This window comes from Leishmania martiniquensis, chromosome 28, assembly GCF_017916325.1.
Source record: "Leishmania martiniquensis isolate LSCM1 chromosome 28, whole genome shotgun sequence".
In the NCBI taxonomy this organism is placed as follows: Eukaryota; Euglenozoa; class Kinetoplastea; order Trypanosomatida; family Trypanosomatidae; genus Leishmania; species Leishmania martiniquensis.
The window spans coordinates 279306-305078 of NC_090163.1; the positions used below are offsets into that span (position 1 = coordinate 279306).

General features: G+C 54.2%; 11 protein-coding genes across 11 annotated transcripts; 9 read left to right on the forward strand and 2 right to left on the reverse strand.

Annotated features, from left to right (window-relative positions):
• Window positions 1-13: 13 nt before the first annotated feature.
• Window positions 14-2377, reverse strand: LSCM1_03090 (uncharacterized protein; the record flags this gene model as incomplete). Its single annotated transcript, XM_067320642.1, has 1 exon — window positions 14-2377. One exon carries the CDS (start codon window positions 2375-2377, stop codon window positions 14-16), a length of 2364 nt encoding a protein of 787 aa, XP_067177252.1.
• A 568-nt stretch (window positions 2378-2945) lies between these two features.
• LSCM1_03091 (uncharacterized protein) lies at window positions 2946-4382 on the reverse strand (the record flags this gene model as incomplete). The annotated part of the gene is made up of 1 exon (XM_067320643.1): window positions 2946-4382. The coding sequence occupies one exon, from the start codon at window positions 4380-4382 to the stop codon at window positions 2946-2948; it is 1437 nt and encodes a 478-aa protein (XP_067177253.1).
• A 1019-nt stretch (window positions 4383-5401) lies between these two features.
• Window positions 5402-5971, forward strand: LSCM1_03092 (uncharacterized protein; the record flags this gene model as incomplete). The annotated part of the gene is made up of 1 exon (XM_067320644.1): window positions 5402-5971. The coding sequence occupies one exon, from the start codon at window positions 5402-5404 to the stop codon at window positions 5969-5971; it is 570 nt and encodes a 189-aa protein (XP_067177254.1).
• A 359-nt stretch (window positions 5972-6330) lies between these two features.
• Window positions 6331-7905, forward strand: LSCM1_03093 (uncharacterized protein; the record flags this gene model as incomplete). The annotated part of the gene is made up of 1 exon (XM_067320645.1): window positions 6331-7905. The coding sequence occupies one exon, from the start codon at window positions 6331-6333 to the stop codon at window positions 7903-7905; it is 1575 nt and encodes a 524-aa protein (XP_067177255.1).
• A 389-nt stretch (window positions 7906-8294) lies between these two features.
• Window positions 8295-10184, forward strand: LSCM1_03094 (uncharacterized protein; the record flags this gene model as incomplete). Its single annotated transcript, XM_067320646.1, has 1 exon — window positions 8295-10184. One exon carries the CDS (start codon window positions 8295-8297, stop codon window positions 10182-10184), a length of 1890 nt encoding a protein of 629 aa, XP_067177256.1.
• Window positions 10185-10836: 652 nt separating this feature from the next.
• Window positions 10837-11298, forward strand: LSCM1_03095 (uncharacterized protein; the record flags this gene model as incomplete). Its single annotated transcript, XM_067320647.1, has 1 exon — window positions 10837-11298. One exon carries the CDS (start codon window positions 10837-10839, stop codon window positions 11296-11298), a length of 462 nt encoding a protein of 153 aa, XP_067177257.1.
• Window positions 11299-12273: 975 nt separating this feature from the next.
• On the forward strand, window positions 12274-12723 carry LSCM1_03096 (uncharacterized protein; the record flags this gene model as incomplete). The annotated part of the gene is made up of 1 exon (XM_067320648.1): window positions 12274-12723. One exon carries the CDS (start codon window positions 12274-12276, stop codon window positions 12721-12723), a length of 450 nt encoding a protein of 149 aa, XP_067177258.1.
• Window positions 12724-13527: 804 nt separating this feature from the next.
• On the forward strand, window positions 13528-15030 carry LSCM1_03097 (uncharacterized protein; the record flags this gene model as incomplete). Its single annotated transcript, XM_067320649.1, has 1 exon — window positions 13528-15030. The coding sequence occupies one exon, from the start codon at window positions 13528-13530 to the stop codon at window positions 15028-15030; it is 1503 nt and encodes a 500-aa protein (XP_067177259.1).
• A 1027-nt stretch (window positions 15031-16057) lies between these two features.
• Window positions 16058-16843, forward strand: LSCM1_03098 (uncharacterized protein; the record flags this gene model as incomplete). Its single annotated transcript, XM_067320650.1, has 1 exon — window positions 16058-16843. One exon carries the CDS (start codon window positions 16058-16060, stop codon window positions 16841-16843), a length of 786 nt encoding a protein of 261 aa, XP_067177260.1.
• Window positions 16844-18185: 1342 nt separating this feature from the next.
• LSCM1_03099 (uncharacterized protein) lies at window positions 18186-18623 on the forward strand (the record flags this gene model as incomplete). Its single annotated transcript, XM_067320651.1, has 1 exon — window positions 18186-18623. The coding sequence occupies one exon, from the start codon at window positions 18186-18188 to the stop codon at window positions 18621-18623; it is 438 nt and encodes a 145-aa protein (XP_067177261.1).
• A 3425-nt stretch (window positions 18624-22048) lies between these two features.
• On the forward strand, window positions 22049-23647 carry LSCM1_03100 (uncharacterized protein; the record flags this gene model as incomplete). The annotated part of the gene is made up of 1 exon (XM_067320652.1): window positions 22049-23647. The coding sequence occupies one exon, from the start codon at window positions 22049-22051 to the stop codon at window positions 23645-23647; it is 1599 nt and encodes a 532-aa protein (XP_067177262.1).
• Between the last annotated feature and the right edge of the window lie 2126 nt (window positions 23648-25773).

Genomic DNA, 25773 nt, shown 5'->3' on the forward strand with positions numbered 1-25773 from the left:
TGTAAAGAGTCACTCATACAACAGTGATTTCGCTTTCATCATCCCCTTGAGCACTGCAGATTACAGGCTGAAGAGTAGATTCGTCTTCAGCAGACGCGGATTTCGGCCGCGTGCCCCCGCTGTCAGGCGTGTGGTCAGACAGCTGCAAGGCAGCATCATCTTGGTTGCCCTCTCCGACATACCTCAGACGTGTCATGAGCTCTTGGAGACGCGAGGCAGCTACCTGAGCTCCTGAGCTGCCCGCTGTGGCAGCGCGCAGGACTGCGTCACCAAACTCCTTTTTCCGCTGACATATTTCGTAGCAGTATTGCTCAATCGTGTCGGCGATAATGAATCGTGAGACGTAAACTGGCTTCTTCTGTCCGATGCGATAGCAGCGGTGGACCGCCTGCTCTTCGATGGCGGGGTTCCACCACGGGTCAACGACGACCACATGATTCGCCGCGGTAAGGTTCAGACCGACGCCGGTTGCGGTTTTGCTCGCCAGCACGATTTTGATATGATCACTAGTCTGAAACTGGCGAATAACAGCATTTCGGTTAGAAAGCGGCATGGTCCCGTCGATGCGCAGACACGCGATGTTGTATCGATCAAGAGCGACACTGATAACGTCCATGAAGGAAGTGAACTGAGAGAAAATGATCATTTTATCAGCGGGGTGATTCTTCTGCATATCGTGAATGGCGCGCAGCACCATTCGGAGCTTTGTACTCAGTTCAAACTCAAGGTTCTTGTATTGAGCAATGCGCTGGCTTGAACTTGGTGTAGTCTTTTTGAAGACAGAACTAAAGGTAACCGTGTACGAGCACGTCGGGCACTCGATTCGAGCAGCAATGTCGTCGCCGTCGACAGCATCACGGAAACGCAGCAGCAAGCACTCGTAGCAGAACGCGTGACCGCACTTGGTGACCACCGATGAGCTTGCTTCACTCTTGCAAATGCCACACACAGAGACCTGAATGGCACGGCCCTGACTGATCCAGCTGTGACAGCAAGCCTGCCGAAGTCGTGTCATCATGGCAAATATGTGAAAGACACCTTCTTTATGTTCCGATGTGGCTATAGCACTTTTTGATCGTGCCAAAATGCTGTTGTACATATGCGACTCCCTCACGCTAAACGGTTGCTTAATGACAACTTCTGTCTTAGGCGGAAGCTTCACTAAAACCTCCTTCACGCCATTTCGCATCATCACTGGCCCACGTCTCAGAAATGCGGGCTGTAGCGACCTTGCAATACTCCGCTGTAGCAGCGGATCTGCAAGAAGCTCCTCTGTATTGCCTCCTGGTAGCACAGGCAAACGCGGAAGGCCGACAAAGTACAACAGGTTCTGCAAGTCGTCGATCGAGTTGTGCAGGGGTGTCGCCGTCACGGCCCACCGATGAAGTCCTTGTAGTTCCTGAACTGCGCGCCACCGCTGCGTCCGCGCATGGCGAATCATATGGGCCTCGTCAAGGATGATCCGCTTCCACTGAATGTGAAAAAGGGGGCCTGCCTCTTTACGACTAAAGGTGAACGAACGGTGATCATCACCGGGGACGAAAGCCGGCGCAGCGGAGTGAGTGAGTGTATCGTAGGTGGTGATGACAAAGTCAAACGTTTCAAGCTCTGTACTGTTGATCAGTTTGCTATCGCCGTGATAGAGATACACTCTAAGATTTCGAGAAGCCTTCACTTTCGATTCGATCTCCGACTTCCATTGAAGCATAAGGGCAGCCGGAACTACAACAAGAGTGCGCAACTCCTTCGATTTGATTAAAAAGAAATCTTTCTTCTCAGCATCATCGAGGAAATCGATCGCGCGCTTCTGATAAGAAGGGTAAAACTTTCCCGCAAATATCAACCACTTGTCGATCTCTCCTCGGACCCTTTTGTAGTTCCCTTCCTTTGTTTTTAGGAGGTCAGTGGTACTGGAGATGAGCGATGAAAGATCCTCTGCCGGGCGATTGATTCGTGAACAGTTCGCTATAACGCTGATTCTTTGCAGCTGTCGAAGCACTGTGAGTAGCCGACTCCCTTCCGCTAGTATTCTCCGGGGGCAGCTTTGCCTCGAGAGCAATTCCTTGTTTATTTCATGAGACACTAGACAAAGTCCAATCATCTGCACTGTCTTCCCCATTCCGAGGTGGTCTGCCATGATGCCACCGACGTGGTCAATTTCTCGGTGCATCATCCACCCCACACCTTCTTTCTGAAAAGGTAATAGCTGCGTATTCATATCCGAAACATCTATGCTTCGCAGCTCATCCTCGTAAGAGAAGGAGGAGTAGAACCCGCGGACTGGGGCCGCATCGGAGGAACAGAAGGTACCTTGGCTAACCACAGCTAAATTGCCGCCCGTGAATTTGAGCCGGAAGAGCTTGCATAGCTTCATCATGCACTGTGAATCAGATTTACTGATTCTTTCTGAAATCTGTAATCCCCCTAAGTGGTGGCTTCTGATCAAACGATCAGAAAAAGAGGGCGGCCGATCCTGTGACGAAAAAACTGTCTACAGTAAAAAGCTGTTTTTGCCTTTACTTGCTTCAAACCAAAAAAAAGAGAGACCCGATGATCGATCCAACCCATGATTGAACTACCTGAAGCGGTGCAAGAGTTAGTCACGAAAATGGCGTGGGATAGAAAACTAACACGACAATGAAGTGCAAGGATGTGAAGTGATCGATACGTTACTTCCTGATGCAGCTTTTCGAGCATGACACTTTGGGGCCATAGCCACGCTAACGTGGGAGACTATGAGGCTCGATTTATTTCTTAAACGGGGTTTTATGGAAGCGCACCTCCCTCGGCGCCGTGACGCCTCTTACAGTAATATTTTTGACTTCGTGAGAACCTCCCACCTACAGAGCAGCGATCAATGAACATAGACGTGGGCAGAAAACTGTATAGCATAGGCAAGATCATCGACGGCGGCCTTGGCATTCATACACAGCAGCAAAATGGTATTAGGTGCATCGGCGTCTCTTTCCTCCAAAAAGCCTTTCTTGGACTTCTCTCTTGACCGTCGCTTCTTCTGCTGAAAGAATATATGGTAAACACTTCTCATCCCCGCTTGCATCAAGAAAAATAGTTGTCATCTCTACAAAGCTGTCGTCATCCTCAGACTCAAGATGCAAGTCTGGAGGAGTGAAGGCGCACCACTCACCCATTTTGTCCTTCACAGGGCTCTCTGAAGCCACTGAGCAGAACGGGAAAATATCTCTCATGCTAATTGCGCTATAGTTCATCTCGAAGAACGGAGGTAGCATACAACCAAGGGAGGGACACCTTTCTTTTTGTGCACGGTAGGAGATTCTATTAAAAATTTCGTCACTGCTAAGCACTGATGCCCGCTGCACGTACCTCGGCAGCTGTGGTACTTCGACACCCTTTAGGTCGAATCGATAATCTAGACATCTTCCATCCGTTACTTCGGCCACGGTATCCAAAAGCTTGTAGATGGATTCTGCCTTGCTTGCAGTGTAGCGGTAATAGGTAAACGCATTTAGACACGCTAGAAATGCACAACACATTACATTAGCCGACTCATTCATTTTCACCTTTGAGTTGACTGCATCATGAAATATCGTTTCCAGCTGGCGGAAAAACGAGTGAAAGACAAGACAGCTACATAGCTCTGGCTCTCCAGCTGCGTGAAGGTTGAAACCAGCAGCTTTCGTTCCATGCAAATCACTGCTCGTTTTGGATGCGATTTCCTGGCGAAAGCTCACTGCGCACTCAATAGCCCGGTCGTAGTGCTCTTGGTACGTGTCTATCGCAAGAGAATGACCTGCAAGAGAGGTGCACAAGATTGAACAAACATTACACCATACAGAAAGTAGCACACCTTTGGAGTCAGCTTGCATTTTTATTGCATGAATACCTGTATCGCAGGCGCTTCGCTTGCTCAGCAGTTGCCTTACACTGCTCTTCCCCAATGCCTCTTCGACTTTAGAGCATGCGTCTAGCCAAAGGCGGCTTATTCTCGCCGGAAACCCGAGAGCAGTGCTTGCCCATAAATCGAATGTCGTTGATGAGATGATGACGCCAGCTTTTTCAAAAAGAATACGATGTAGCAAGGCCGCTAAGAGTGCGGGAATGAGTAACGGTTTTTCCAGAATGTGAAACGGCTTCCGTTGCTGCACGTGCCTTTCGTCAATCAGTCGCGTCTCCTCGCAAATGTGCCCCACTGTCCTTTCGATATCGCCGCCAGGCAGTAGAGAGTCAAACAGCACCAGTGGCAGCAGCCCGTTCGTATCATCATACCTCGCCTCCACTAGGTGCTTGCTAGGCTTGGTGAAGTACTCGTTAACTAAAAAAGCGGCAAAGTCAGCTTGCTTATGGTATTCTGGAACTACGCGATCCTCGATATGCAAATCATCGCCAGTTGAAAAGAAAGCCATCGTATTCGTGAAATCTGCACAGCGAGGCCCTTTGAAAGACCGACAGCCTATCGGGATGCTGATTGTAGATTCTAAAAGGTATGCCAAGAAGGAGATGAGAGAGTAGAAAGTAGACACCGAGCATAAGGCCGGGGGGTACTTCCATGTCTGCGTATGTGTGTTTGCGGCGTGTGTTTGGGGGGGAGATACGGCCAGCAGGTGTGCAGTTCTCCTCTACATCAGATACTGCTTAGCAAGCTGTCGAAAAAGCAGCTGTATTCACTAGTTTAACTGATGAGAGATGGGGCACGTAAGAGGGGTATTGTTTTTTTTGCCGAGCAGAGCGTGCATCCGCATGTTTGTGTCTTTTCTGTTGACAGGTAAGTTTGTTCGCGAGACCCAGCAGCCCATGCCCCCACCCTAACAGGAGCGCGAATGAATGAAAGGGTTGGGGAGAAAGGGGTGAATTTCAGCTTAGGTTCAGGAAAAAGGTGGGGGTCTAGGAAGCAACCCCTTCACTTTCACTCAAGCGTGCAGCCCGACGCTGATGGATATCAGGAAGCTACCCAGCCACCTTATGTACGTGCTCTGTAGCCTCACGGGGGCTGTAAAGGATTATATGAAACCCGAGCGGCTGACGGGGCAACGAGCCAGGCGTACTGCCAAGTGCGAAGAGTTTTATGGCACCCTGGTGCACCCGACCCATATTTACGGCCCATTTCAAACCGCTCCTCACCTGATCACCATTTTCCCTGGGTGTTGCGATCTAGTATTGCTCCCACGGCAGGCTGTTGACTACACCCCTGCTCAATGCAGATGATGCTCTTCCCATATCAGAGCTCTTTCTTGAGCAAGAATATGCCACCTATCAGCTCTACGCGTCCTCATCTTCTTTTTAGTGGTTTGGACAGGTGAGTAATCAAATCGCGGGGTATTTGCGTGAGTACTGTACGCATTCGCTTCACAAAGCACCCGAAAAAGCCCTCCTAAGTCTCTTTCTGCCTATTCAACGAAAGAACCGTGAAGGTGAGTCTGAAGTCATGAGCTATAGTCGGTGCGCCGGTGCCACCTCAGAGGGGAAAAGCGACATGTTTGTCACCTCGTTAGATATATTTAGTAGGCCATCTTGTGCTGACCCCCATAGAACTCATATCAGCGTTGATGCGCCTCCGGCTCTCGCGACCTCGGTACAAGGGCCGCTTGGAAAGCCGCATGTTAGTTTTGTGTGTCCTACTGTGCGTAAATTAGATAGTTGTGAAGATCCTGTTGCTCTCGATAAGTCCTCGGTATGTAAGCTGAAACGTTTTTCGTCGCTGAGCGCCTTCACTGCTGCGAATTCGGTGCTTGACTTTTTGCAAGAAAACCTGGGAGCTGCAGTACTTCCAGTCGATGAGGTAAACAGAGAGGTATTGCAACAGAGGCGTAGATCTTTTTTCGACTCTCTCTTTACTGTCGAAGAGCATGCTCGAACAGCTCTCCCATGCCGATTTTCTACCAACGACATTGACAACCTGTTTCGCAGCACCGCTGAAAAAGGCGTCAGCTCGACAGAGTCATATAGAAATCGACTAGCGGCACTTCATCAACTTCGGTCGACTCTAGACTGCTGAGAATACATCTGTAGCTTTCGCTCACTCTACGATAAGAGGGTGAAAAGCAGGAGAATGTGATTAATACTGAAGTGGGCTGCGCCAGTAACTCGCTGTATTTTGCACGGTTCAAAGAAAAAGCGTTTTTATTGGGGGAGCTCGTGCTTTGAAAGGTGCAGAATTGGGATACTTTGTGGTGTTCGACACTGTGGCCCAGAAGGTAGGAAAGAAACCTTAGCCTGCAGATATGTGATGTGCATTATTTCCTGGTTGCCTTTGTAGCAGGCTATTTATTCATGCGCACATTAGTCCTCCTCTCAATTGCTCTAGACGTTCGTCTCTTTTGCGGTCCTACCTTTCCCAGAGTCCTCGCAGAAAAAATGCGCAGGTTTTTTGTTCCGCGCTGCCTCGAGTTTACACGTGCCCTGCACATTCCATGGAAGTCAAAGCTACCCTTACCGAGCGATCTGAGGTGGCATGGGCTAGGCCAAGCAGTCGTTGATCTTGCCAGGTCCTGTGATACTGGAAAGGCTGCATTTGAAGAATGTTGCGTGGCACGAGAGCAGTTGGAGTCCATTGTACAGTCTATGGGCTATGATATGTCAATTTACATTTTTGGTGGCCTTGTCACGACAGGGTTGTTCGAGGTTGGAGGAGATGTCGATTTTGTTGGAATTCTCGACATCGAGCCTGGCTTTGCGGAAGCGGGCGAAATACTCAGACGGACTTCGGGTACATTGCGCCGTCTCGGGCTGCGATCCCGCGTGTATCCGAAAGCTCGCGTACCTGTTATAAAGGCTGATCGAGTGAGTCGTAGTCTTCCAGGCTCACCGTTCCACAGCTTGTCTTGCGATGGAATTTTCCAGTTTAGCAGGCAAGTGAACTATGCTGAGGCAGAGAGTTTCACAAGTCGAGTCCGATCAAATTACAACGCGACATCTGTTGAGTGGAATAGCTCATATCAGTTTGCAACAGTTCAGTTCACGAATACATCGTCTCTTGTATACGCGCTTGCCAACCTGCGGGCACACAATGAGGTGGAAATTCCACTTCGACTTCCTGTCGATGCGCGCTATGGGCCAGAAGTGTACAGATTTCCTTTTGATTTCTGCCTTTCCTCGACTGGGTTGCGGAGCTCACACTTGCTTGGCGAGGCTTTGGCTGAGCATGCATACTCGCGACATCTGCTTCTAGTCCTCAAAAAGTGGGGCCGTGCAAGTGGCATTATCAACTCCATCGATGGGCTTTTGGCCAGCTACGCCTTGACGGTGATGGTGGCGCACTTCCTGTCGCTTGTACAGGCGATCCCAAAAGTCACAGCTGCAAAGCTGAACGAGGGAGCCAAGGCCTTGAGTCCCAATTCGGAGTATCGCCCCCTAGAAGAGGCGCGTTCAGATGCTGTGGCGGAGGTCGGCTACTTGCTTGCTACATTTCTCGAGTACTATGGGTGCGCGTTCGACTACGAGAAACGGGTTGTGTGCACGACGAACATGGCTTTGACGAAAGCAACGATGCAGTGGGACAAAGATAGTGGCACCATCGGAAAGCCTCCATTTTTTCACTTTGCCATTAAGGATCCATATGGCTTGGACAATATTGCTCGCAATCTCGACCTCGAGGCTACAGCATATGTTCGTAAAGCTCACCATCTGGCACTGCAAACAGTGATGGACGAACTTCATAATCCGACTTTTCTTCTCTCGACGCTCACCAAAAACCCTCGAAAGCCCCCCCGTTTAGTGCGCTCTCTGAGCGACCGTGGCATCCACTCTGAATCTATCCCTTCCGAGCAGCTGGAGGCTCGGCATGCACTGAGCAGACTCCAGTTTCAGCAGCGGAAACGATCAATGGAGGACCTTGGTGAGAGGGCGGTAAAGAACAAAAAAAATCAGAGCACAGCATCTGATGTCACAAAAAATGTTCTAGGGTGGATTCGGAACGACGGTATTTTGTAGTCAGCTTTTCTCAAACGCACATCAGCTTGAAGGTAATAGGTTCGACAAGTATTCTGCACTTGAGCTTCCCTTCCTTTAGGCGTTTCTAGCCCATGGCAAGCTAAACAAGTCCAGTGGACTTTCCCCCTCGGCCACTGAAACAAAAAAGACTAACCTGATATATGTACATCGCTCCTCGCCTTGCCTATCAGAGCATGCGCCTCGCGAAGTAGAGACGCCTCTCCTCTGCAACATGGGTGGATAATTCGAGATTGCCCACCTTTTGAAGCTGCTTCTCTCGTCACACTTCATCACTCCTTTTCCGGTTTATCGCTTCTCATTTGCTTCTCAGTTGCTGCAGAGCTCCCTCGCGCGTCGGGCTTACCTGACCACTCCAGACGGCTATCGGAATGGAGTCGATCCTGGCCTCTTTGGAGTGGGAGGGTGAGGCGCTGCCGCTACCTGGATCGCACAGCAAGCTTCCCGAGGACGGGGCCCCACCTTGGCAGTGTATCAGCGAGGTTGTTCCTGGTCTGTACCTCGCTTGTGCCTCGGAGATGGCCGATAAGACAAAGTGCGCCGAGATGGGAATATCTCTAGTGATTAGCATGTGCAGCGAAGATGATGTCACCAAGTACCGCGTCTTTGAGAAGGGCGAGAACGCAGAATGGGCGTTTTGCAGGCTTAATTCACAGGAAAACTTTCTCTGCGAGTTAAGCTGCTACGTGCGTGCTGCGGTGACTACATTAAAAGCGCAAAGAAAGGTGTTTGTTCTCAGTATTGCAGCAGAGGATACGCCTTCCTACAATATTGATCATCATTTTTTAGAGTGTGCGGTGCTTATTGAAATTGTTCTGCGGTCGAGGAAAGGCTACGAGACGGTTGCCGAGGAGGATTATGCAACTGTTCCAGCAGTAGCAGTGCATTGCATGGTTGGCGTGAGCCGGTCGGCCTCCATTGTCGCTGCCTACGTCATGAAGAAGTATGGTGTGTCCCTCGGTGACGCATTGCGTTTAATCCGCTGCACGCGCCCGGTAATCCAGCCGAATCTAGGATTCCAGCGGCAACTCTCCATTTGGGAAACTCTCCGAAGCTATCGCATCGTTGACGAATGGTCGGCTAAGGTACTTGCTCTGCAAGCAAGGACCAAGTCAAACCTTGTCGAGGTAGCGAGCACAATATTACCAACTATCGTACGAACAAACAAGTGTGAAAGTGAGCGCCGCTACTTCGGCTTGTTCATCAGAAATGCTGAGCCGACCGAAGCGGAGCTGCATGCTGTATACCGGGAGCTTCGCTCGGTTGTCGCGGCGGATGTCGACAGTGATGTTTATACAGATATTCCCAACTACTTCAGCTATGTTGCCGAGGTCGTGTGCAGCATCGATAGCGCCGTGCCAGCACTTCTGCAGTACGCCACGGACTTTTGCGACTCACCCGTCTGCAGCGACGCGTTCTATTACCGCTCAGTGAAAGACATGGCGCGGTCCGGTTTTGAAAAAGACACCGTGGACACTGTTCGCGGCTTTAGCTCTCTTTTTGAAGCCATCTACCTCAAGCACCTCTGCGTTCGCGACTCTAGCCACCCGTCGGCTTTGAGCCCGAGTGCGGGCAGCGCGGAGTTGCCATCAGGGTGCGCGCTTTCATTTCCTTTCTTGTTTCTTGTGGCGCCGTACGCAGAGGGGTTCGTGCAAGTTAACGAGTGGAACGCTTTGGCGGATGAATTCTCGATGACTGGCGACAGGCTAAGCGACACTGACCTTTGGCGGCTGAAAAGCAAGACGCTGCGCATGTTTCTTCAGTTCTTCTTCCAGTCTTCATGCGCTACAGAAGGATGTAGCGCGACACAGAGCTACACCAAGCTTGGCTATTTGCAAAACGATGCTGAGGTGGCGACGTTCAGGGCAGTGGAGTCGTATGTGAAGAGCGGGCGTGCTTCCGTCGCCTCGTTGGAGAGCGTCTCGGCGATCTCTCAGCCAGCGGAAGACCATGTCGCGTTTCTCCTTGTATGTAAAACTCTGAGCGGCATTCTGGCCTTTCGCCTCCTTTTGGAAGCCGCTGAGCAGTTCCTGTGGCAGACATACGGCCCGCGACTAGGAGATAGTGCGTCGCTGGCTGACGAGCTTCTGCCGCTACCTGTGATCTCTGCTGCGGTCACGTCACTGGAAAGCGCGTACACGGCGGTGCATTCCAAATCATGTAAGGCTGGCTATTTCTTCAAAGGTGAGCTTTCAAGTCTTTTGGAGACTGGGGTCTTGAATCCTGCCGGTGTGGTGACGCTCTTTCAAGCCCAGTCGTAGTCAGGTCTCCTCTCATGATTGCTTTGCATGTGCTTCTCCAGTGCATGTCGAGCTTGCCACTCGTTGTGTCGCGGCTCTCTCGCTGAGTGGGAGAAAGATGATTCCTGCTCGACTGCCGACATCGATCCCTGCTCTCTAAATGGCTATCCGAAAAATAAGAAGCAGCAGCATGACGGCGTGTGCAAGCGTTCACAGCTGTAGGCTGCTCGACACTCCCTCCTCACCTCATGGAGCGATTCTAGTCTAGCGGTGCCGCCAAGGAAAAGAGCAACGCAAAGGTGCAAAGGGCTTCCGGGTCAGACCACGGGACGCGCAAAAGAGCAGCTTAGGCGTCTGGTACAGCCGATGCGTGTGCACCTTCCCCCTTCCATCGAGGACAGAACTGTTGCCCATTTGATTCATGTCTCCGCTTCCTCACTTCATCCTTTCTTCTCCCTCTCATTGCTTACCTTGTGTGGCGCGCAAACATATCGGGCGATCGACTAACGTTGCAGAGGGGATATCCACGCACGTGAATACTCTTTTGCTGCCTTTTCACGGTTTGCCCTGATCGCGAGCCTGCCTGGCGAAGTGAGGAGACGAAGAAGGCAGCGCCCAACAACGTGCGTACGCAACAGGAACCGCTTCGGCTTCTGAGCAGTACTAGATACGAATGCCGGAGTTTAATGCGATATGCTCGACATTTTTTCGCAAGTACTTCGACATTTTTGACCGAGACAAGATTGGGCGTGTGCGAAATGACGACCTCGCCACGTTGATCCGCGCCTGCGGGGCTACCCCCTTAGAGGCCAACATCGAGGATCTTAAAGCCATCGCAGACCCAAGTCGCCGTGGCAGCTTCAGCTTTGACGATTTCTGCGCGGCACTGAAGAGGGCCTTTTCGGAATCGGTCTCTGCACAGGATGTTCGCAATGCATTTCGTAGCTTTGACCCCGACAAGCGCGGCTTCATCAGCCCGCATGAACTCCGCTACTTTCTCACCACCATGGGCGATGTCCTCACCACCGAGGAGATGAATGAATTAGTGGAAGAGATGCGCTCCGAGATGGACATGGAAGGCAACCTTCTCTTGGCCGACAGCATCTACAAAATGACTCCGGAAATGTACCGCTGATTTTCTTCCCGGTGCTCACACAGAGCAGGAGCGTAGCGCTACACCTCCTGCAGCGTTACTACAGCTACCCTATCTCTCCCTACACATTTAAGCGAAGTGGTGAGATGAGGCTGGCACGCATTTTACCTTTTTTTCTTTCTTGCTTCGTGCTGGCGATGTACAGAGCGATTTCTCATCTCCTGAAGGCGAAAAATGAAACAGTAGCGAACGAGAAACATATCGACACTATCAGGTTTGCACAAGAAGCAGAGGCTCCCTGGCTCTATGCCACCCCTCAGGGCTCAGCCTCGCCGAGAGGCCTGGCGCTGCAGTATGGGACCCGGGCCACGCGTGCGCCAGGAGCGCGGAGGCCGCACCTACTTGCCCAGCCTTACCCCCTCCTCCCCCCTTCTCGCTTCCTCATTCAACTTTACGCACAGGGTGCGTGCGTGAGCAGCGAGAAGGCGGGTGGTGAGGGACACTCTCGCCAGCACGAACGCTAGTCGCTCAAGTGAGGGGATGGGTTATGTTTTCTTTCGATTCCGAGAGCGTTCCTCTCGTGTTTTTATGGCTAACCAGATCAAGCGCCCTTTGACGCCATGGTGCTAAGACCACGCATACTTTTCTAATTCAAGCAACCACTTTCGTCGCGCTCGCGCGTTTCTTTTCTGGTCTCTCCATCCTGGCTTTCTCGCTCTGCCCCCTTTGGCGCGTGCCGGTCGTCTATTCCACTCTTCTCTGTTTCAGGCCGCCTGCCTGCATTGATTTCACGGAGAAGGGGAAACAACAGCATCTCCGGAAACAAAGGAGCGCAGCTGCATTGGGTGGTGGAGCTCTTCTGCTGCTTTTTGTCACCTACTCGCACATCCGCGAGTTGCTCAAGGCATTTCAGCTTGCTGTCCCACGGCACGTGGCGGCCCGGATAGACTGCCAAGCGCAGCGAAAAACGCCATTTATTTAATCTGCGTTTTCAATCTTGTCCACACGCGCATCGACATGAGTGCCAACACCGTCATTCTCGAGGACACCTTCACGGTGAACGGTGTCAACACCGAAGGTACAGTATACCTTCGAGTCTCGCGTATTCGCTGCGTCAATCAGGACGGCTCCCTCACCATCACGACAGACATCAACTCCGAAGAGTTCCCTGTTGCTACGAACGATCGTCTGACGATCGTGCTGGCCAACTCGCTTGAGCTTGGGGGCAAGACGGGCAGCAAGTACTACGACCACAGCGTTTACCACCGCGAAACGCGGCTGAACGACTGCGACTACGCCATGCACGGTCGCGTCTACGGACACGAGGTGGTCGAGAGCGGCTTAGAGGTGAATGTGCACATCAGCTGTGGTGGCCTGCTAGCTAACATTGTCGGCAAGCCGCAGGGGCTGCGAGATGTGCACTACAACAGCGATGTGTACATTCTCATCAAGCGTGTCAAGAACTAGCGGGCTAAAAAAAGAACAGCCACCAGACGCATATGAGCTGCAGCGCTGCCATTGGTGTGCGCATACGAAGGCTTCACCATTTACTCACGTCTGGGGCACTTTTGCGCACGTATGAGGGTTTGATTGTGTTTGGTATCGGTGTTATCGTGAGACGCTCATTTGATTTTTCGACGTAAAAAAGACCTTAAATTGGCCGTGGAACACTTCGGCAACTGCCAAAAAAGAAAAGACACTCAGCGATGCCCCCCCCTCGAAGGACACAGCGCTCTAGGTTTTTTTGCGTTGTGTATGGAGCCGCGGGCCTGGGTCATTTGGTGTTGCGAAGCTGTCACACGTGTTCACCTCCAGTGGTGATCCACGTACTGGGCATCACGTAAAACACAGCATACCGCAGGCACGCACCCGTGGGTACGGCGGTTTTGCCCCTTCATCCCGCGGTCACCTGTCCCTCTTCTGCAGATGAGCGCAGGTGGTTGTGGTGGGTGGGTGAGGGGAAAAGGGTACTTACAGGCGACCTCCCGTACATCATTCTCTTCAACTGCCCTGCGCTTTTTAAAAATGCCCTCTGTGTGGCGCGCTTCCTCACACACGCGCTGACCTCGGCACACGCCTTTGTTACCCTCCTCCTATGCTGACCTTCCCTCTACACTGTCTTGCCTCTTCAGCCTGTTGTCCTGGCCGACGGAGGTGGTCCTCCTTCGCACTCCACCACCACAGGCAAAGACCACAGCGCGCAAAAAGACGGCGGCTGCTCATTCTGCGTCGGTCTTTCACTCTACACGACGACAAAGAGTGGCTGCGCAAATGCGGTCGTCGTGTGTCGCCGGTGCGCTGCGGGGCGCAGTCGTTGCGCACCACTCATCGTCGCCGACATGCGCCGCAGCGCGCCTCTACACATCCAACTTTGGTAAGGCTAACGCAGACGCTGAGCCAACGGACGCTGAGCAAACCTCTGATAACTCGGATGAGCAGTCCAGGTGGCCGTCATCGTACGCCCTGTCGCAGCCACCGCAGCGATACCGGCGGCGCTCCTCTGATCCGCAAACACTACGGGAAAGGGCCGACTTTCGGCGAGACCACAAGTATGCAAAGCACCGCCCTCTCCCAGACGTTCCGTGGCGAGAGCTCAAGACGAAAACGTATCTGGACGACGCGGAGCGCCTATATGGCCGCAAAGAGACTTGGCACACGGTGAAGGATGCCGCTCTTCGAGAAAAACTGGTTGCCATTCTGCAAGATTATCTGCGTGACACCCTTGCGGCGGCGCGACTGGAGGCCAGGGATGCCCGCAAGTACGCCTTTCTGTGCTCCACCGCAGCGAAGCACTACCGCGCTCACGTCTCTTCCGGAGCCTTTGGACTGCGAGAGGGCTTGCAAGAGTGGGCGCGGGGCGTCGTTGCCGGGCGTGCCCCATTTTCCAGCGCCGCCAAATTATCTACCTCGTCATCGACCTCTTCTGATGCGGGCGATGACGACGCAGGTGCGGAGGGAACAACGCAAGGAACTGGCGACTCTTTGGCGCCGTCGCATGCAGCCTCGGTCGACAAGCACAACGGCAACTCTGCTGCTTTGTCTCCATCACAAGAGGACCTCAAAGCTGCCCAATTCCGTGAGGAGCGCCGTCTTCGCGGCGCCGAGGCGAGCCTGATACACACCGTTGCCATGGAAAACCTGCCTGACGCTGACCTTCGACATTCGCCTCACTCTGCGTTCCCGTTTCTCCGACAGCGTGCGGTAGAGAACAAGGCTACCCTGGACCCGTCCTTGGTCGACTGGACGGCCAAGTACTTCTCTGAGGATGATGCTAGCACGTTCGCAGAGCCGCCACGGCTTCGCGCAGGGATGGTAGAGGACGAGGAAGAAAGTGCGCCTGATTTGGAAGCAGCTAGAGACAGCCATCAGGGGGGAGGCGCTTCGTCTTCTGGGGCATGCAATGCCGCCAAGGGTCGTCAATCGACCGGCTTCGCGCCGCTGTCACCTTCGACTCACCGCCCTGTTTCTATACACGCACGTCACCGTCTGCAGCGCCCGTTGCGCGACCACGAGAACCGCCATCGTGCTACCTTCGATGCGGAAGGCATCTACTACAAGGTTCGCCGGCAGAGTGAGGTGGAGGAGCGCGCGCCGAAGCCGCAGGAGGTGAAGGCATCCGACCTGGAGGCGCCCGGCAGACGGCCAGACGTGGTGAAGGTGCCATGGAGTGTGGCAGCCAAAGCGAAGGCACAGAGCTACTCGAGCGATACGCTGCGGGCGAAGGAGCGGCTGATTCGACTCACCCGTGGTGAGGATCCCGATACGATACCATAGGACCGAGCCAGCGAGACCAGAGGAGCGGAAGGGAAAAGGAATTGGGTGGGGATTGGCGCCGCCTTCCTTTTCATGCCGTCATCTCCCCCCTTCTCCCACCAAGTGGCTCCCTCCCCCTTCCACAGTGCCTGACCCTCTCATGAGCAGAAAGGGGAAACGTACCCACACTGCATTGTGCGTATACCGAATGCATCGAACTCCGGTGAAAAAAAAAAGAACAGCAAAGGCGTCTGCCCGCATGCAAGGGCGCTGTGCTCGTTCGCTCCTTCTCCTTGCTGCTGGAGGCTGACACGATTGGGGCGCTTGCGTTTTGTGCGGTATCAGCAGAGCGGGAGAGAGACAGCAGGTATGCAAGAGGGGGGGCAATTTTTTTTTTTCGCAGGAGTCGTACATGTTTGCAGTCACACAAGTGTAACACGAGAGCCAACAAACAAAGGAAAGCCTTCGGGGGCGTAGAAGAGAAAAAAGAAGCACGTGCGTGTGTGCGTTTCGGTGAGTGGGTGGACGGTGGAGGACGAGGCTAAAGTGAATGGGTCAGACATCGATTTCACATTCAGTCGTATATCGGAGGACGCACGACAGGCCGCTCACCTCCCTGCAGCACAGAAGTCGCACCTGCGTGAGTCAGCGACGTGCAACCCCCCCTCCCCTCCACGCCTCCCATGGACCGTGGTACCCCTGAAAACAGCGTTTGTCATTTTATCCTCCACAGCAACGAGACCCTTGAAGACCCCTTACAAACGTGAGGTGTAATGCTTGCCTCCACCTACGCTGACGTGCACGGTGCCGAGGGCTCCTCTGACCTACGTGACCATACCTGCTTCCTTCTGATGGTTGCTTCTCGTGCTGTCTCAAAGACCGTTACTCCGTGAAATGTAGCATCACATCGACATCGTTTTCCTTGGTTCTTCACCGACAAAGGCGACGCCTCGCCGAGGGCTGGCTGAGGAAACAGAGACTCGGGAAAAGGGACGCTCCGGGGGAAGAATAGCGTTGTGGTGCTGGGCCGCATGCAAAGTGCTGCATCATGCTTTCTCGGACGAGGCCTCTTCATGCGCCTTGTGCAAGCCTTCTACGGTACAAGGGTGAGGTGGTGCACTTTTCTTCCGATGCGCAGACTGGGCTGGTTCGCCTCGTGGCACGTCTTTGCGGCAACACTGCCGGCGCCTCGAGTAGCATCGGTGCTGCTGCGATACGAGACGAAGAGCTCGGGCCTCCGTGCCGATCAGCCCGCGCCGCGTACTGTGTGCCGTTCTCTTCCAAGCAGGTGTTTGCTTCCGCGGCTCCTCTGAGTGCGGATGCGGCGCTGGAGCAAGACGCCTCGGGAAGCACAGCGACGTGCATTTTTCCATGCTATATCTCGTGTGGCTGTCCGGCAGTTGTGCACGTGTCGCCTAGATATCATGACTCGAGCCCCTCCGCGGACGAGGCCGCGTCTGTGAGTTGCGCACCACCTTCGCTGCGGGTACGATGCCTGTACGTGTACAATCCTCCCGGCAGCAAGGACAGCACCCACGGTACCCGAAGGACTACTTACTATGCACGCCTACCAGATGCCAGTTTTCACTGCTGGCAGGAACACAACCAAGCCGTCAACGACGTCTTAGACGCTGTCAAGGGGCGGCCTACCTCATCCTTTGGAGGGCGCGTAATGGGACTGTCCAGCCTTGACATCGAGGTATTAGAGCTACTGAACCTGACCACGACTCTCGGCTGCGCCTCCGGCGGCTGTGGCACCACTTCTGCGGGCTGGACTCGCAACACGTCTAGTGAAGGAACGCCGGGAGGGGTGCTTCCGGTTCCGACCCTGTGAACCCCCATGTCGTTTATGCGCGCGTCTGCATCGAAAGGGCGAGACGAGCATAGAAGAAGAAATCGAACAAAATGGAAGAAAAAGAGGACAGAGGGAGGGAGGGGGGAGGGGAGGCACCGACGCCGCGGTCAGAAATGGTGCACGACTGCATCTTCGTTAGAGCATTTGTTTTGCGTTACCTCTTCATGCAGAGTTGCTCTCTCGCTTTTTTTCTTGGTGAGCGCCCATCTCCAGACTTCTCCGCTCTATCGGTCCATCCCCCCCCTTCTCTTCAGTTGTGCGGGCATGTTTCATATTTTTTTGCTCCTGCTATTCCTGCTGCTCCTGTGTCTCTGCGCAGCGAATGAATTTGACAGAGCTAAAAAAAAACTGCAAAAAATGGAAGTGGCAGCGACGTTTCAAGGAAATTCAACCATCTACTACCCATAGTGAGGGGTAGGGAGGAATAAAGAGGGGAAGGCGGCAGACGGGGCCACTGCTGCGCACTTGGGTGAGTCTGCCTCCCCTTCCCATCTGTTCGACTCTGTCCCTCTCTATTCCTTTGACTCCTTGCGAAATGCGCGATGGGCGTGCAGCGTGGGGCACTGCGAGAGTGCTGGGGTGGGGGGGGCGGCGGCACAGAGAGGCAGGGCGAGGGGGATGGGATCTGCTTGAGTGGATGCAAGGATATGTATAAGATGATGGAAGAGAAGGGCGGGAGGTTTGTGACTTAGGTGGTGGTGAGGGAGGAAGAGGAAAGGGTGGGGAGCGGGCGTGCAGCGCGAGAATGCTGTGAACAGTGGAGGCCTTTTTTTTCACCTCTGACTCCTTTTCCCATCTCTTCCTGCTCGCTCGTTCTCACGCAACTCCGTGCTGCCTCTCCTCTGCGTGCACTTGAGTGTATCCAACCTCCCTCCGTTTTCCCCACGTGGGCTGCGCACTCACTACGTGTCTGCGTCCCTCGCTCATCTGTCTTGCAATTCCTCTGTTTTTTTCGCTGCCTGGCTTCTTTTTCTTTCGTCCTCTCCTGCGCGCGCACGACGCCCAACGATGCCGTCGCCCCACCACCACGCTGCGCACTCTCTACCCGTCTGCGATGCTTACCTGACGCACACGCAACGCTCACTGCATCGTACTGTCACCATAGCATCGCCCCTCTTGTTGGGTATTTTTTTGTCTTCGGGTTTCCTCCTCTTCTCGTCGCTCACCACGCTTCCCTAAAGGTGCTCACCTCCCAAGTGAAACAGAGAAACAACCGCTACGGAGTCACTTACATCACAGCCCTTCTCCATCTCACTCTCTCATCCTCTCTCTCTTTCGAATTTCCTCGACTGATTTCGTTCCCTCGGCCATCTGAGCAGTCATGTTCCGTGTTTCCTCTGTTTCGCGCATCGCACCGTCCATGGCGCTTCTAAACACCGGCAAGGTTGTCTCTTGGATGAGTGGTCGTGGCTTTGGCTTCATCGAGGACAGCGCGGACAAGAAGCAGCACTTTGTCCACTTCTCCGCGCTCCAGACAGAGACGGGCGGCTACCGCGCGCTCACCGTAGATCAGGAGGTTGAGTTCGAGGTGGCCTCGCAGGATGGCCGAACTCGTGCGGAGAACGTGACTGGCCCCGGAGGCGCAAAGCTCCCATCCGGCCCCCGCCCACCGGAGAGCGCCTCCAGCGGCCGTCGTGGCTTTGGCGGCGGCCGTGGTCGGGGACGTGGTGGCCGCAACTTCAACAACCGCCAAGACCGCGGTGGCGATTGTGAAGGCGACCGTCAAAACAGCAACAGCAACTTTAGCGATGAGTTCTGAGTGTCCGTAGGGGGATGGCAAAGTGGAAGAAAAAAAGTGAAGAAGGGTGAGAGGTCTTTGTTATGTGCTGTAAAGAAGCGGGATGCCGAAGCGATTTCTCTGCACTTATTTTTTGCCGACTCTCTTTTCTTTTGGTCATGCGTGTGTGTGTGTATGTATCTCTGTGTGTGCGCGTTGTTTTCCCTTTCGCTCTTTGAATTCCATTTGGCTCCGAAAAGTTCGCATAAAATAAGAGAGGCCGTTTTCTCTGATAACATAGAGTGAGTGAGTGAGAGTGGGGTGATGCGTGTGCGCACGTTCGATGTCGGGGCACGCAGTGCACAGAGAGAGGTGCTGCCGTGATAGAGTGCGTCTGTGTGACAGAGGGCCGCGGGGTGTGCGTGTGCTACGGTGTGAGCACGGCTGCCACAGCCGCGCGCTTGATCAGACAAGGCGTGCGGAAAGCAGCTCGGTTTAAAGCAATGAAGGAAAGCAACACGCAGAACCTTCTATGCGAGTGGAAGGTTGTGCGCCTTCATTGTTTATAGTGTTACCCCCCTCCCTCACACACACACACACTTTCCCCGAGCGCCACTTGATCCACGGCGCAACGCCGCCTACGTTGCTGTTCCTCTAGCTTCCTGTCTGGTCTTGATGACCGCGGCTGCCTGCTGTCGACGATAAAAGGCAACGGCACCCGCATCCGCAGAGAAGCAAGGGAAAAGGAAAGAGCCTTGAAGTTGAATGGGAGGATGGTGTGATCACCGGAGAGCTGAGTGGCGGTGGTGGTGGTGGGACGGGGTCGTTTCCAGCTGTGCTTCGGGAGGGCCAAAGAAAAGCGATGAGAGGGCGAGGAGGGAAGCATACATGCAGACGTGCGCAAGGTGCGAGGTAAGCAGGCTGATGAGCTGACTATCGTAGAAGCGTTGTTGGACTGATGCGAAAAGTCAGTGGAGAAAGCGGGGGAGAACGCTTCCGACCGTAGTGCAGCGCGTGCGGCGGACTCTTGTGTTTGGGCTTCCTTCTGTTTCCGTCACCCCCTCTTCCACCGTGTCAAGCATGAAGCGTCTGAGCACACTCTACGTGTCCGTCTACGTGTGCATGTGTAGGTTGCCAGGCCTTTGTGCGTGTGCACGCGCCTCTCTGCAGAGCGTGTTCCCTCGAAGTGCCTCGTGTGTTGGCGTTCCTGCATTTCGCTGGTATTCGGGGATTCCGCGCCTGAGCAGTTTCGTCAAGAAGGGCCCCTTTCTTTTATTGGCCTCCCTTTTTTTTTCGCTTCTATATCTGTTCGATTTAGTAAGTATGCAACAACCCCAAGGTGTTTTTTTTCGTGCATGAGTGCACTCGTGTGTATGTGTGTGTGTGTCGTTGCCTGTTCCCCCTGTCATTGTGCTTTGCCTTTCTTCCCCTTCGTTTGCGCCTCCCCTCTGCAGCGCCATGAACCTCATCGCTGCATTTCCGTTGAAGTCAATCACCTCGTCCGCTTCTTCCTTTTTCTCTTTCCCTTGCCGGGCTGGCCGCGGCTGCGCGCTACGATGGCGCGACTGTCACCGTTTCTCTACGCGAGGCAGGGGGAGGGAGGAGCGGGACAGCACTCAAGCGTGGAACCAGGGACGCCATGGCCATCAGAAAAGGTAGCTGCCACCGCCAGAAGCCCGTCAGTGGGAATCGTCAGCATCATCGTGGTGGGGAAAGGAGAGTGTTGGGAGGCATATAATAGCTCAGTATCACTACTAAGAAACAAAAAAAAACAGGCACGCACGCACCTAAACAGACATAGAGACGCGAAGAAAACCGTGTGTGTGCGCGGTGTCGAGGAGACGCGTATCGCACGGAACTGTCGCGCACGGGTGAAAGACATATGCTCACAGTGAGGAGGTGCCGAATCCATGTGTCCTGTATTGAATCCTTCCCGGCACGGTTCGTGCCTCAGTAGGGCTGCTTCGTAGCTGTGCTGGATACGATAGGATTGCATAGTGTCGCTCTTCTCTGCGCCTACATCACGAGGCAAGAAGGCTGGGACACGCATCTGCCCTAGCCGCTCTTGGCAACCCACCACCATGTGCCGGGCAGAGGAAGGCTCGAGGGGACAGGGGAGAGGTTGCAGGAGTGTTCTCTTATGTGACTTCGTCGGGTCGCTGTCTGCGTATCTCGTCCCTTCTCCTCCTCCATTGCCTTCACTCAGCCACTTTCTCAGCTTCGCATCTCATCTCTGCACCGAGGCCGCTTAAACGTTTCGTGTTGGCTGCCTCTTCTTGCGCGGAGCTCTTCCGCATCGACCTTTCGTCGCCTGTCTGCCTCTAATCTCTGCTGAGGCCAAGGCACGCACGCGCTCACAACCGCAGAGCACACCTCCAACTCCGCTTTCGTGCACAATCGCAATCGCTGCGCGTGCTCGTAGAATCATATACATGCGTCCTTTCTTTTTCCCCTTCACCGGACGCGGTATCGACATCCCAGCTACGTTGCCAACAGAGCACTTGAGGCCGCCCTCTCCACACCGCTCTCCTCTCGCACGCGCGGACGACTGCTCGGAGACAGAACGCCATCCGTGCGACCAAAAAAAAGCAAATAAATAGCGAATAGAGCAAAGAGGAAGCTCGGGAGTGTTCGGCGCGAAGAGATATCTCAACGACGGCAGCGCCAGCATCTAAACTGCCGCGGTACACTTACGCAGAGGCCACAGAATCACATGCGCCTCGTCGCTTCTTTGTGCGAGGCACTTTGCTGTTTCCCTTTTTTCCCTCTCCTTTCTCTGCACCCCTCTCCTTATGCTCCATACCTGTCGACCGCACTCCTGCCGTCCTGATTCCTCGCCTCTTTCGCTCTCGCTTTTCGGTTCCCTTCCTTGCAAAGCCTCTGAAATCGTTGGCTCGGCAGCTTCAGCAGCACTGACCAACGCGTGCGCCCCCCACTCCTTCTCCATAGCGACGGATATCCCTGTCACGTGTGTTCTGCGTTGTACTTGATCCCTCTGTCCTTTTCCTATTCTCGTGTGGCGAAGCAGCAAAACAAACGCACAAAAGAACCTCCGTATGCCCGCGTATGCATGTGCGCCTCCTGCTCTTACCCCAATCTCCTTCCCCCTCGTTTGCCCTCATTTTTGCCTGCGTTCTCCGTGTTAAACGTCGAAGTCCTCTGTAGAGAGGAGCTCTAGGGCTCGAGCCTCCGCTTCTGCCGTTCCCGTAACGGTCACCTTCTTCCGTACTTCGCATCAAAAGTAACTGTACGCACGAATAAGCACACACACACACACACACCTTAACGTGCCGCCTCCGTCTTCTTTTTTCGTGTTAAACCACTCTCTGCCTCTTGTTGTGTCACGGTTGACGGCGCCCTTCTCTCTCTGTACTCTTCGCCTGTAAGGAGAGGCTTTCCCGCTTGTGCCACCTACGGCACCGCTGGCGACAACTACAATCTCGATATATATATAAGGTAGGGTTCCCATGGCATCGTCGAATGCACTGCAGCCGTGCCATGAGCAGCTGGCGAAGCTGTCAAGAATACCGATGATCCCGGTGCTCGCCATCAAGCACCCGGAGGAGTCGGGCTCCACATCGCACGTGGTGGCAGACTCAGCGACCACGTTTTCACCATCGCTTAACTCGATGCAGGTCTCAGACGGCATGGGCAAGAAAGAAGAATCAGCGGCCGCCCTGACAGAAGTGAGCCGCCTTGAGGAGCGCAATAGCAGCTCCAACGGCTTTACGTCCGTCTCGGACGACGGACAGTGCTCCGGCGAAACTGCGGCGGTGAGCGCGCCACCCAACTACCACGAAAACTCAGATTGCTGTGGGTGCCCTATGTGCAAACTGACGCTCTACATTTCCCATGTCTACCGAGATCAGCGTCGCGCATCGCCGCATGTGATGGCAGCGCGACCCTCGCCCGAGTACGTCATGGCCCCGGACGGGTCATTGCCGCCGCTAACGCCGCTCTACAAGCCAGATGGCGTGTCTGTGTGCCCGGTGTACACTGCGTATGGCTTCTGCCCCTTTCTCAGCGGCTGTTTCCTGCCGCACGAGGAGAGCAGCTGCGCCTGCGCGCGAGTGCGGCGACTGGGGTCGGCAGAGGAGGAGGTAGAGCGGCTGACACTGCGGGCGATGGAGCTGCAGAGTAGCGATGTTTGGTCATGTGAGGTGTGCGGCTGCGGCTGGATTGACGAGCTGTGCGAAGTCGCCCTTGGCACAGAGCACTATTTCCGTCAGTGCCCACGTTGTACCCTGATGTGCTTCTTCCCTCACATCACATACCTTGTGGAACACATCTTGCGCAGCGTTGGTGACGACTACCAGTTGTACAAGACAGAGGTGGATCACTACCGAAGCCGACTGCCCGACCTCTTCAAGATCCCGCTTACCTTTGAGGCTCACCGGGTGGCGAATGTCGTCTTTTCATGGAGTCTCATCTCACCCGTTCACGCGCGTGATGCGATGAACTCAATCGTGCGGGAGTTTCCTGGTGTCGAGTCTATCATCAGTGTCGGGAGCGGCTCCGGGTACGTCGAGCACGTTTTCAACCGCGTCATGCATCAGGTTCCACTCCAGGAGGAGTGGACAGTGGATCGAAGGCGCTTTTCTACAACGTCCTTCGACAATGTGCGGTGTGACTTCTACGGCAAGCGCACCATTCCCATTTACGCCTTTGATGCGCTGGCGCTGCACCGGACGTACAGCGTACACATCTCCATAGGGGGCCCGATCTCGCTCTACTCGGTCAACTGCAAACAGTCGGTGCTGCTTCTGTGCTGGCCTCCGTTTGGATCGCGAGAGCGGGAAGAGAGCTCGATGGGCTTCGAGGCACTGGAGTACTACACGCGCGAGGGCGGCACGATGCTCATTTACATTGGCGACACCGCCGCAACGGGGGACTGGCGCTTTCACATGCTTCTCAAGTCCCACTACAAGCTCTTACGGGACTACCCCGTGCGCCGAGAGCTGCGCCGGTGGTGCCCGCAGGAGATGGGCTTTGTGTACGGCGGCAACGATACCATCGGCATATACCGGCTGCGCGAGACGCCGCTGCCCACGGTGGGTTTCTATTAACGACCGTGAAAATTGGCATAGGGGCTGACACCAACCGGTGCCTTTTTCCGCTCCGATGAAGAGGGCGAGGGAGATGGTGGTGGTGGTGATGTGTGTGTGCGTGCTGGGAGGGTCTGACGATGCACCATGATTTCCACCCTCGAAGAAGAAAGCGCTCAGCGCAGACGCGAGATGTGCCCATGTGGTGTTCACTATGCATAATCACAGCGACGAAAAGAAGAGCGGAGGCGACGCAAGCCCGAATATTTCGTCTCGTTTTTTCTTCGCCTTTTCCCCGTTCCCGCCCCTCTACGTAGACGCGCTTATGACTGTGAACTCGGTGCCCCCCCCTCCCCCATCCCACCCCGTCTCCTCTACCATTCATCACCTCACAATGTGTGTTTTTCCCCTTCCCCCTTCTGCTCCATGTGTTCCTCCGCACCCCGCCCCTTTTTTCGTTGCACACTTTCTATCCCTTAGTGGCTGCCGCCCTCTGCTTCCCTCCCCTCTCCCCATCGCCGTCAATCGCCTTAAAGGTGACGCAAGACTTGTCCGCGCAGACGCAGATGAAACTGATCATATATATATATATGCGTTTGGAAGTGTATAGATGTGTGGGTATATAGGTTGTAGGGGTGCACCATAAAAGGGGGAGGTAACTATCTTATGCGTTGCGTGTATGCATGCGCATATGTCTCTCTCTCTTCCTCTTTCTCGGTGCATGCCGTGTGCGAAGAGCTGTGGCGGAGTAGTCCTCGCAAGCCCACCGGCTTTTCGTTTTCCTGTGGGTGTGGAAGAGGTGTGGCGTGGGCGCGCGGATGGGTGCGGCGGCTTTGCCAAGGGGCACAAAGGTGTGCGCGGACGGAAGTGGCGTGGCTTTGGGCCAAACACTTTCCCTCTGGAATGCCCAGTGTGTGCATGTGTGTGCTTGTCGGCCATATTGGTGAGGCGCCGCGGTCGTGCAGAAGTAAAACAAAGGAGCTGATGCAGCATGCGACAAGGGCATGTCGGTGGAAAGTGGCATTTTAGTGGCAGACATGTGAGGGGACAGGGACTGTGGAGAGGCCGAGGAGGAGGACCGGAGGCGAAAGTAAAAGGGTGACGCGTAGGCGTAGGCGCATGCCATCGAGCTCAACGCTAGAACCGATACAGAAGGGAGGCCACTTCCCTCTCCACCCAGAGATGAGTGGTGTGGGCTGGCAGCGACTCGCCATTGCCACTACGCCGATGCGTGACAAATAGAATCACGCGTCTGAAGGGGGGTGGGGTCCTCTCTCCTTTTTCTTCCCTCTCCCTCCTCCTCTTTTCTCCCTCGCCTTCAATGGCATCTCTCTGCGTATCCTTTTTTTTCCATTGTTGTTGGTGGTGTACCTCACGGCGGCGTACGTAGATGTGGCACAGCTATACGAGCTCGACGTCCTTCTTTCTTTTCGGGGCACACGCGCTTTTTTCGTCGGGGCTGCTCGCACACAGCATTGCTGACACTTGCATGTGTATGTGTGTGCGTATGCGTCTCTGCTTCGGATTGCCGTCGTTGAAGCCGCTGCTGTTCCTAATGGTGGAGGCACTTTTTTTTTCGTTGCACCTGTTCCCTTTGCCGCTTTTTGTTGCTTCTCTCGCCCTCCACCCCCGCCATTCTGAACGTTCAGTTGGTGTCGACTCATCCCTCACTTTTCTTCGTACTCCTTCTCGCTTTCCACCATTGAGGCCGTGTGTGGGTTGCGCCACTCGACAAGAACAAATCTTGTATCCATCGTGGCGTAGTTCCATGTAGGCTGTTGATCGGGCAAGAAAAGCTCCCCCTCTCTCCCCTTTTCGTCTTTTCTATTCCCGATATCGCTTCTTGTGGTTTCCTCCGAGCTGCTGTGACGCTATGGCATCGCTATCACGTCGCAACCATTCACAGAGTTCATGAGCGCTTTTTTTTCCATTTTCATCTTTCTTTTGGCGTAGGCCGTCGCGTACGCATGTGGCTAAGCTAGTGATGGGGGCTGGGGGGGGGGAACTCGTAACAGCTACTGTTCGTTGGGCGCGGCCAAGCGTTTTTCATTGCTCGAACGTGTACGGTACTCCTCCGTTCGATACGCACATAATTTGTCTCTCTCTTTCTCCACACACACACATACACACACATGCAGGAAGCCGTC